At 42.8% G+C, this 12,223-nt stretch overlaps 1 protein-coding gene across 3 annotated transcripts in view; it reads left to right on the top strand.

The window, feature by feature from the left end:
• Positions 1-12,223, top strand: part of LOC126234595 (esterase FE4-like) — a 107,290-nt gene that overhangs the window by 79,387 nt on the left and 15,680 nt on the right. For all 3 annotated transcript variants that reach the window (XM_049943310.1, XM_049943312.1, XM_049943311.1), the window contains exon 10: positions 1,030-1,162. In XM_049943310.1, the coding sequence (XP_049799267.1) occupies positions 1,030-1,162 (133 nt within the window). The remainder of the gene's footprint in view (positions 1-1,029; positions 1,163-12,223) is intronic.

Here is a 12,223-nt window from a genome sequence, read left to right on the forward strand (position 1 = left end):
AACATCAACAAAAGCAAAACGAGGATAATGGAATGTAGTCAAATTAAATCGGGTGATGCTGAGGGGATTAGATTAGCAAATGAGACACTTAAAGTAGTAAAGGAGTTTTGCTATTTAGGGAGTAAAATAACTGATGATGGTCGGAGTAGAGAGGATATAAAATGTAGACTGGCAATGGCAAGGAAAGCGTTTCTGAAGAAGAGAAATTTGTTAACATCGAGTATAGATTTAAGTGTCAGGAAGTCGTTTCTGAAAGTATTTGTATGGAGTGTAGCCATGTATGGAAGTGAAACATGGACGATAAATAGTTGAGACAAGAAGAGAATAGAAGCTTTCGAAATGTGGTGCTACAGAAGAATGCTGAAGATAAGGTGGGTAGATCACGTAACTAATGAGGAGGTATTGAATAGGATTGGGGAGAAGAGAAGTTTGTGGCACAACTTGACAAGAAGAAGGGATCGGTTGGTAGGGCATGTTTTGAGGCATCAAGGGATCACAAATTTAGCATTGGAGGGCAGCGTGGAGGGTAAAAATCGTAGAGGGAGACCAAGAGATGAATACACTAAGCAGATTCAGAAGGATGTAGGTTGCAGTAGGTACTGGGAGATGAAGAAGCTTGCACAGGATAGAGTAGCATGGAGAGCTGCATCAAACCAGCCTCAGGACTGAAGACCACAACAACAACAGTCAGAACACAATCCTTTTTGATGATCGCTATACACAGTGCAGACACGCGTAAGGTTAGTGAAGAAACAATGTTTAGTCTTGTTTTAATTGACTGTTACTTTGGTTCTTGGCATAATTAGGAACAAAAAACACGCAACACTTGTGTAACAATCATAAGTTTGGTTTTGTAACCTAGTAAGCTGCCATCAAGAGATGTTTATTATTACAGTAAGCGATAGCTAAAAAGTTATCTCACGACCAATTGCTCACAATGTCATTAAGTTAACCGACGACTAGAAGAAAGAAGTACGTGAGATAAACGTATTGTAATTCCGTTGACGTCTCTGCGATTTTCTCTTCCAGCTGAGTTCGCATCTCTTTTTTGTGGAAGGAGTGGACGGTGCGATCAGAAGCATGGCCCAGTACTCTTCAGAGCCTCTGTACTACTACCAGTTTGCCTACAATGGTCCGACTACTCAGTTCCCAGGTGGTCCAGGTAAGAAATGACCTTCTCAGATCCAATACTTTGCAAATTACTGTTCTAAAGCCGCCAACTATATAAGTAAATCAAACATAGTTTTATAATTACAAATTTTGCTAAAGATTTAAAAAATGTCGGTATGTAATCTCATGCTTCGAAAATAGCGAGGCTCAAATAAATATTTATCTTGTATTTATTTACTTCATAGCAGACGGCGGATACAAAACATGAGTAAAGCATTGCGGTGGCATGGTATAGTAAAAGTGCTTTTGATATTTAAAGGAACTCGAGGATAAATAATAAATATATGACATTCTTACCAGTCTTTATATAATTTGTTGACATTGCGGTGGGTGCGAGTACAAGTAACCATCAAAGAAATGTGATATGTCTTGTGGCGGTTGAGGTGCAATGAGAACAGAACCCAGATAAACAATGTAGAACAGTTTCATTAATAAATAGAAGAGTACCCGGTGTACGTATTCATTCCACTCATCTCTTTGACTATCTCAGCCCTCTACCTCTCTCTGTCCACCTGCACCACCCCCTCTCCTCTCTGTCAATCTGCTCCACCACCCTCTGTCCATCTGTTCCTCCCCGTCTGTCCATCTTTTCCTCCCCCTCTAATTCGATCTTCCTTCCCCTCTCTTTGTCTACCTCCACCTTCTCCTCGCACTCTCTATCTCCTCCTCCCCTGTTCACCTCCTTCCCTTTCCGTTTTGTGTCCATCCCCTCCTCTCACCTATCTCTGTCGATCACCGCTTCTTCCCTTCCTCTGTTCATTTCTTCCTCTCCTTCTGTCTGTTCATCTTCTCCCCCCTCCCTCCATCTTCTCTCTGCTTATATCTTCCTCCCACTCCTCCCCTCTTTCCTTTTTCTGTCCACGTTCTCCCCTCTCTCTGTCCATTCCCCCTCCTCTATCTCTATCCATCTCCTCTTCCACCTAACTGTGCATATCTCCTCCTTCCCCTTGCTGTCTGTCCATCTCTTCACCCCTCTTCTATCTCCACATTATGGCACTCAGCCCAATAGAATGCTGGTAGTTCTTACACCTACAGTATTTCTTTCCAGATTGTAACTAACGTGTGTGCCAAATTTGATTGAAATCATTCCACGTGTTTAGTATGAGCTATTTGCCTGTGGCTTCGCCCACATACGCACTTGTCAAATATGTTTGACACATATTTAGCGTATTTCACGATATCTGCAGACATATGTCGCCCTGCAGTTTCATTTTCGAGCAACTCAATGTTTGTGACGTCATGTATCCTGTACTGTGTGTTGTATAACGATATATTTTTGTAAGTATATTCAGCGACATACGTGGATACTGTCTACGAAATGTGTTGCGAATAGATTTAATAGTAATGAAGTAATAAATTAAAACACCATGCATGATGCGGGAGCTACTCACGCATCTTAGTGTTTATGGCGTCGTATCTCTTTAACTGAGTGTCGTACAATGATGTAATTTATCTAGTACATTCAGTGATGAATGTGAATACGGTCTGAAAACTGCGTTACGAATACAATTAGTAGTAAGTAGGTAATAAATCAAAACATCGTGCTTCATGTGGCAGTTTTAGTGCACGAACAGCGAAAATACAGTAAGCGATAAACTTTTTTCCTTTCATAACTCTGTGGGGGTCCTGAGCGAGAAAAAGTTGAGTAAAAGTTCTTACATTTTTAAGTACTGGATGGCTGAAGTATGGGTATCCTCACGTTGTGGACTACGCTGCTTTTCATGCTCATCCCAACCCCTCTGATGCGTGCGTGGTTTTCATACCCATGGTGATGCTTTCCAGACAGGAAATGATACATGTACCAAGCTTGGCTTAGATCAGTCCAGTAGTTTAGGAGGAAATGTTGAACATATGTACATACATATATACATACATAAATACATTTTTATAATTTGTATGGATGCATCAACCTAAAGCTTCTCTACAATAGTTTGTGAAAGTTTATGATCAGCACTGAATTTGCACAAGTCTGAATTTGGGCTGAAGACCGTAATGATGAAGCACACGAAATTCGATATTCATTTGGAAGTAGAAAAAAGTAATGTAGTGAAGGTCAAAGTCTATAACAAGTTCCTGGTCATCCCCAAAGCAGGTGCAAAGTAATCGTGAAGGGGAAGACAGATCCAGACGGCTTTGTAGTTCGACGACAGCTGATGTGGCACGGCGTCATACCTAGTGAAGTTTCCAATTGGGACCGTGATTGAAGAACTGCAGAGGCAGCCAGCCTGGGGCTCGGCAGAAGACTGGTTTAGAGCAATGCTGGGCCGCCCTATAAACACAGACAGCGTAGAGATACTAGTCTACAGGAACAATTTGAGATGAAGTGTCTTGCAGAAGTATTCATCTCCGCAGGGCTGGCGCCCTCTAGCAGCACTCGCACTGTTTCCACCTGGCCTATTCAGTGTGTACGAATGTAGTTCTGTCATCTGTAGAGTTGTAAAACTACCATGGACTACCGTACACTATTGTTAGTAAGCGATGACTGCGTCAATTTTCCTATCAGCTTTGATCAGTTATCATACCATTTTACCTGTACGTTAGATGTGTTGCGTACCTATCCGGCGTTAGCTGATAACGATCGCTTCCTTTCCGGTTGTGATCAGTTTTCCCCTTTGTTCCCCTAATTCATACTTACTAGATTCCCCAAAAACCGGAAGCGGTTAACTGTCTAGAAACTGAGACAAATTGTGTCACGAAATTTCAACCCTGGATAGCTGATACCAGTAGGAACCAAAAGCACTAATGTTGGGTAGGTCGTCAACGCACAATTTTTAAACTACGGAAACTTGGTGACACTCGCTCCGATTGGCCGCGGGATTGCCCTGTTGCCGTATGCTCCGGACAACGCATGACCGCGAATGCTTTGCCTGTCGCAGATCGTGGTGCATCCAAGGCGGCCCGCACGCTCGGTCGTAGCGAGCCAGCCTTCCACTCTGGGGGCGAATCCGCCGGCGTCCCGACACATCCTTTGACGTGTTATGATAAGACGTACCAAGAACAAACCCGTGAATAGCTGTTAGTTCGCGTACAGAAAATCTTTTACAAATTGTGTCGGCCCTGAAAAGGGCCTCTTTTGTAGCTAGGACTTTGTTTACTTAAAGCAAGTGCTCAAACTGGCGACCCTCTGACGCGACACAAGCTTGCTAACGTCGAACTATGTTTTGCCGAACTCTTTCAAAGATTCCTGGCTTTGCCCTGATGTGATTGGCAGCATGTTCAATGCGATCCATTAATTCCTCTTCGTTTGTAGGTGGTTCGCGTCCCGGTGTGTGAACTAGAACTTTGAAGAATCCCCACAGGGAAAAGTTCGATGGCATGAGGCCTGGCAATCGCGGGGGCCATGTCCTACGAGCACCTCTGCTAATTACCTGGCCGTCGAAGAGTTCATTTAAATATCCGCGCACAGCACGACAGTTATGTGCGGGAGTCCCATCATGCTGCAACCACATTCGTAGCCGTATGTCCAGCGGAAGATCTTTCAACAGGCCGGGTAGAGTTTCTTGCAAAAAGTGAAGGTAATTTGCCCCGGTAAGTCGAGGAGGTAGACGGACGGGCCCAATCAGATGGTCGTGACGTCACGTGAGGATTTCCCCTTGCCCAGTAATGAACGTTTCGAGTGTAAAGTCCATACCGATGGAAGGTGCATTCGTCGATAAACAACACAATGGCGGGGAAGTCGGGATCTCCTGTAACACGTCGCAGAAACCACCGGAAAAACCCTAGCCTGTGTTCATTAGTCCACCACAGGATGTACGTCTTGGACAGTGTGGAAAGTAAATGGATGCTGGCCGTCATCCCTCAAAACCTCCCAGAGTAACCGATGAGTGACCCCCATGTCGTGTCCAACCACTGGAGTACTTGTCGTAGGTGCTTCCTCGAAGCGCTCGAGAACAGTCCCTTCAAATGCAGATTCACGTCGTGTTCGAGGTCTTTCAGCATCACCATCATATCCCACTAACGAGTCTGTTTCGCCAAGTCGCCGGTGAACTGCAGTAAACGTTTGCGGGTATGGGTGTCGTCTTGTTGGGTATGGTTTCTCATACAACCGTCGAGCTTCATGTGCATTACCGTCGACTTGTCCATAAACAAAAACCAAACGAATACGGTGCCGCTGTGCTTTCTGTATGACTAAATCGCAGGTGGTGTGTGTGCTCCGAAGCGAAGTTTACGTGTGAATGCCTCTGACGTGAGGTGGAGACAAACAACAAGACCTATTCGACACGTGTGCGTATCACTTTGGGGCAGTTTACGGGGCGAGGGACGTTTGTATGTGTGACCGACAACCATAGCGCTGCCCGTCAACAGACGAACGGCAGCAGGGCAATTCCATGGCCAATCGGAGCGAGTGGCGCCAAGTTTCCGTACTTTAAAAATGATGCGTTGTCGACCTACACGACATTATTAATTTTGATTCCTACTGCCATCAGCTATCCAGGGTTAAAATTTCGTGACACAATTTTTCTCCATCCTGTATACAGGGACGGTAACCTACAGAGCATTTTTGTTTTACGTGGCTATCCTCCTGACTATTACTGAAAAGTAAATAGTATCCATAGAAAAATTGAAATTGTCGATGTTTGATTCAGGTTTTATACGAAAATCGTCGATTTTTAACGTGAATCAGAAGTAAAAATCAAGTAAACACTACTGATTTATCACATAACGCTACAAAACCTAATTTCCTCACAAAAGTTGTAAAATGGCATAAAAAACCGCAAAACAATAACATATCAAACATCGCTCCAATACTTCGTTGAATTATATCAAACATGTTTCTGCAATTCATAAAAAAACTTCCACATTTATCAGTAATAATGGGAAACTCTTGCCTTTGATCACGATGAAGAAAGTTCTATTGAGTTCAAAATAACAATGATAACAGTTCATATTTCTAATGTTCGTGCATGTAAACTGTACTTACAGCAAAAGTAATTGCTTTGGTTACATAAAGGTGTAGAAGCTAAGCGATCAACAAATTTGTGTTATAAAATGTAATTTTTATTCTGTAAGGATACAGAATACAGAATGGACTAGCAGTGAATGATGTGCGGTGGTAATTATGTGCATAAAAAAAGAGTGAAAGAGAACAGAGAGAAACCGACTGCTTCAAGTTTCTTACACATTCATTTATGTTGCTTTCCCTACCAATGCTACCAATGCCACCGGTAATCCTACCGTTTTCTACTATATTCATGTCGTGAGCCAAAATTACCGAACCATTGTTCTGGTACAGCGCAACTCTAGTCTTCCGCTGATTTAGGTCATACGGGTCAGTACGCTCGCATACCACACGTGTGGAGGGGTAGCAGGCCTGCTGGTTGGCGGCCAGTACACCAAAGAATATTCTTATTTAGCTATTGAGTGAAACATATTCCAATCTGAGAGAAGGATTGAACACAAAGTGGACCTGCGCAGGAAATAAAGTTATAATTACACAAGAAGGAGAAGTGCTGTAGCTAAACACACAAGACAGATCCAATAGTTCGTGCAGCCTCAAGTTTTAATATGAATAGCTATTTCTTTGACTTTGAGTAGATCGACCGTAAAGGCAAATTTGTGCAGCCTCCTTCAATCAAAGTGGTTTTATTTGTCTGCTAGTTCTCTGTATTCACAGGGTGGCCCCTCTGATGTTTCACCACTACATCAGTTTCTGCTTACATCGTATCACTTTAGCCCTCAGCGCGTTTACTGTCTGCTATGTCTTCCAAGGAAAGACGTAGTCATCACGAAGTTCCTCTTTAATATTCTTAAACTGACGCCTGCTTATGTACACTCAACACTACTAGGTACTCACTGGAGAGTAGAGTCAGAGAAACATTTCAGTACAGCACTCAGGAATAATACGAAACATGTAATTTTTTTCGTTTTACGTTCGGGGTTCCCAAAAGAGTTAATGTTACCTCACTTTCAACGTGTATTGAAAATAATATGTAATAAGATGGACTCTACCCATAAACCACTTCTCTCAAAACGCCATAGTTAGATTCATGCCTAGATCTGACTGAAATGTAGTTTTCCCCTTTGTTCCCCTAATTCAAACTTGTGCTCATACGACTATGTATGGTAATCATATGTGGAACAGATGCACTATAAACTAGAACACGAAATGATTTGTTCAGACATACTTAACTAACTACTTGAGGAAGCTGTAGAGGGTAAAAACTGTAGAGCAAGACGGAGGTTGGAATACATCAACCAAATAATTGAGGAGGTCGGTTGCGAGTGGCACTACACTGGGATGAAGAGGAGAGGAATTCGTGGCGGGCCGCATCAAACCAATTCGAAGACTGACGACTCAAAAAAAAAAAAAAAAAAAAGCTTAACTGAGATATGAAGTACTAGGGTATATTCGATATGTGGAGTTCAGTATACAACTGTACGTTCAATTAAAACTTAACCCTCAACTGTAGGCAGAAGACACTAGGCTTCCTATAAATAATTTTTACCTATGAACTGGGTGGGATATACACACATCAAAAAAAGTTTTCCATCACCCCACTTCCCAGAACCCCTAAAGATAGACGTTGACTGTGGATATTGTATCACAGACACAGTCCCTTTGACTGTTCATAGATGTCACTAAACCCGCCCAAAGATGCAAACAAGCATGCATGAGCAGCGCCTTTTAGACGGAGGGGGTCAGACAGCCTATCAGTTCCAGTCATTCCACCAGGAAGGAGGCACATGGCTCGTGTTGTCTATAGTTCAACCATGCGTAGACGGTTAATACCGCGGTTCGATCGCGTCCGCATTGTTACTTTGTGCCAGGAAGGACTCTCAATAAGCGAAGTGTCCAGGAGTCTCGTAGTGAACCAAAGCGATGTTGTTCGGACATGGAGGAGATACAGAGAGACAGGGACTGCCGATGACATGTCTCGCTTAGGCCGCCCAAGGGCCACTACTGCAGTGGATGACCGCTACCTACGGATTATGGCTCGGAGAAAACCTGACAGCAACGCCACATTGATGAATAATGCTTTTCGTGCAGCCGCAGGACGTCGTGTTACGACTTAAACTGTGCGCAATAAGTTGCATGATGCGCAACTTCACTCCCGACGTACAAGGCCAGGTCCACCTTTGCAACTACGACACCATGCAGCGCGGAACAGATGGGCCCAACAACATGCCAAATGGGCCGCTCAGGATTGGCATCACGTTCTCTTCGCCGATGAGTGCCGCATATGCCTTCAACCAGACAATCATCGGAGACGTGTTTAGGGGCAACCCCGTCAGGCTGAACGTCCTAGACACACTGTCCAGCGAGTGCAGCAAGGTGGAGGTTCCCTGCTGTTTTGGGATGGCATTATGTGGAGCCGACGTACGCCGTTGGCGGTCATAGAAGGCGCCGTAACGGCTGTACGATACGTTAATGCCATCCTCCGGCCGATAGTACAATCATATCGGCAGCATATTGGCGAGGCATTCGTCTTCATGGGCGACAATTCGCGCCCCCATCGTGCTCATCTTGTGAATGACTTCCTTCAGGATAACAACATCGCTCGTCTTGAGTGGCCAGCATGTTCTCCAGACATGAACCCTATAGAACAAGCCTGGGATAGATTGAAAAAGGCTGTTTATGAACAACGTAACCGACCAACCAACTGCTTTTCCCGCGGTTTTAAAAATTCATCATTTAACATCGATGTTTTGTAGTTAATTATTATCGGTCATGGATGTTTAGTTGTCGATGACTAAATCGAAATCAGCATCGACTATGTGACACATCCCCCATCTCTCATCTGATCCACTGAACATCAGTGTAGCTGAGTTGGAGAATGTTTCAAATCCTCACAAATAACCAGCATATGCATACAATGGTTGGGCTGTAGGAATCGTAAAACCTTTTAGGGCTTGTTTCTGAATTATTGCAATTTTTCTCGTATCTATTTAACGGTGAGCATCCGATTGGGACTACATCTCACAGTATGAAATCCTATTCAACGTTTTCCACTGTATGGACGACTAATTTCTGGCGACAGTGCTTCGAAAGTCAAATAGGAGTAAAGTCCGTCTAGGGTAATATCGTTCTACAGTTCAGAGTTCTTTCTAGAATGACATAATGAGAAGCAGATTCCACGTACTTCTGTCAGTAACATGTACTGAAGGCTACATCATTTTCATATCATAATCCTGCTGCAAATATGGCTCAGCAGTACCTCTATTTTATACCATGATTAGCTGAGTAACCGGCGTTGCCCGGGTGTGTATTTATTCCAATCTTCTATTAGGCCATCTCCTCCATCCCGCCTTCTCTGTCCATCTCCTGCCAACCCCCCCCCCCTCCCCTATCTGATCATCTCCCTGGTCCCTTCTATCTTATCTGTCCACCTCCTCCGCTTCCCACTCTCTGTCCATCTTCTCCTCTCTCTCTCTCTATCTCCATAGGTTCTTCCCCCCTCTCTATTTCCTTCTCCCCCTGCCTTGTCCATCGTCACCTTCCCTTCTAAATAAATCTTCCCCTCCCCCTCTATCCGTCCACCTCCGCCTCCCCCTACCCCTCTCTCTGTCCACCTCCATCTCCTCCTCCCCCTTTCCTCCTCCCCTGTGCATATCTTCCTCCCTAATATCACTCGCCACCTTCTCCCCCTCTCTCTTTCGAACTTCTCCTGCCCCCTCTCTCTGTCCAGCTCCTCCACTTCCCTTTCTCTGTCTGTTTCCTCCTTCCTCTCTCTCTGTCCATGACCACCTCCCCCACCCCCTACTGTGCCCATCTCCTTCTTCCCCCCACTGTCTGTCCATTTCTTCTCCCCCTTCTCTCTCCATCACCGCGTTATCATCCCCACCCCAACAGGAAGTTGGTGGTTCTCGCCCCCACAGTATTTCTTTCCAGATAGTAAGTAACATTGTTCCAAGCTTTGTTGAAATTGATCACCGAGTTTAGGAGGAGCTTTGCTCAGGTTCAAACATGTCACGTATATTTGACTCATATTTATCACACTTCATACATATTTGTGCATGTATTTTACGTGTCTCTCTAGCGAATTGTGCCCTGCTGTTTCCTTTTCATGCAGGTCAATATTTATGACGTCATATCTCCTAAACTTCGTGTCGTACATTGATGCACTTTAGCAGTTGCATTCAATTGTATATGTAGATACTGTCTCCAAAAGATATTGCGAACGGAGCCAGTAGAGTTCGTAAAGTTTTGAAATTATGTGTAAAGTTTCTTGCAAGTCACTAAATGTTCTCATTCTCAAATACCGGATGTATATAGGCTGGCTATTTGAGCGACGTGAGCTAGCCTCCTTTGAGAGGTAAGAGATTCTTGTTCCCACAGTGTTGCGTGTACCAAGTTTGGTTTAAATTGATCCAGTGGTGTAGGAGGAGATGTTAAACATAAATATATTTTTATAAGATACAGTTAAAAGGAAATAATTTGAATTAGGTCTGGCTAAATTAACGATTTAAAAGTGTCACATTCCCGATCTCATATTTTTTTTCTTTACATTTTTCCACACTGATTTTCTCGCAGTTGAAACTATGCGAAATTGACGAGACTATTAGACACGGAGAGCAGCTTCTGATTACAAAGGATGGAAAGAGAAACTTTCCGAATGGTTTTTAATAGTTCATCCAGACATTCGTTTTAATCTGTTTAGAGAACCCACGGAAAATCTAAATCTGCATGGTTGTACCGGGATTCGAACCTCATATTTCCATAGATTGATTCCATTGCCTAAACGACTGTACAAGGTGCTCAGTTTTGACAAAGTGAAGACATAAATCTAGTACCCGTTTTATAGGCAACTCAACTCGCCTTCAAAAAATGACGAATACCGCTGACACAGAGGCCGCCATGTTGGCATGACTCATAGGATACACCTATAATATATTTTGTTAGCAACTTGGCATTTAAGTTCCTTACCAACCAGTGATGATCCCTTTACGACTCAGACAGAAACTACGTCTAAGATTAATTATCAGCAATATGTTTAGAGATTCTGATCGTAAAACATAGCCCCGTTGCACACCACTACTTTCCTGAAGTCAATGATCTGAACAGTTCTATATTCCTGATCATCTTTGTAATTTCATGTACGGTAACTAAAATCTAGTTTGAAGTACTTTTCAGTTACATATATCCTTCTTGCTTTTGGCACGAAGTTTTGAAAAGTGTATGATGGCCTGTGATTAAAAGTAAGTAATGGGCTACTCATACATAGAGCCCAAATGGACGCACGCTTAACATCTTCTGCCAGTGGTTACTAACTTAGGTTTGAACACATAACATATCCTTCATTTATTAGAAAAGGACTCCAAAACAAGTTTGATAAAATTCATCCGCATCTTACGTCTACAAAATGTATTAAGCGTTATAAACTGCCTTAAAAGATCAATTTTGATGCGATTAAGACAAAATCACTGGTTTCATGGTCAAATGCTCTTAAACTGAGCTTGTATTACGATTTCTTCACAGTGGTATCCTCTCAGACATAAATATAATAATTCTAGGCCCTTACAGGAAAGAGGCGAGCTAAAACAGTAGGGAATTACCAACCACTTCATTTTGCCAGCATTTTCAAATTATTTCGGTAAAATTATACACAGTAACATTATAAAAGAGCAACAGAGAAAAACTTCGCAGTAGTAAATAATTACAGTTCGAAAACGGCTATCGATAGAGTATGCTATAGTTCTGTCCACAGACGATCGATTAGAGTTAATAAATAACAAAATTTTGCCATTATGAACAATTTGTGATCTAGCTAAAACGACTACTTGTGTGTTTTTTCGTGTTAAAATGAAAATAAAATGGAATAGTGCATACAGCCTGTCCCTGGCTTTAACTCTGTCTGCCTGACAGAAAGCAGCGTGTATGATTAACATTCTGATTACATAGCAGCAGGTGCTCGGAACTGACGCAGTGTAACACACGATTGTATTTTGGATCCTTTGTTGTTTACACGTAAACCATAGCCCATTTTCATTAGATACAGTAATTAATTCAAATTGCTAATAAATGGACAGAATGCCGGATGATATCTTTGTAAATAAAAGGGTTTAGAAGTCACTCTGATTTACGGAATTATGTATGATAATGAAAGTAACTGAT

This window comes from Schistocerca nitens, chromosome 2, assembly GCF_023898315.1.
Source record: "Schistocerca nitens isolate TAMUIC-IGC-003100 chromosome 2, iqSchNite1.1, whole genome shotgun sequence".
In the NCBI taxonomy this organism is placed as follows: Eukaryota; Metazoa; Arthropoda; class Insecta; order Orthoptera; family Acrididae; genus Schistocerca; species Schistocerca nitens.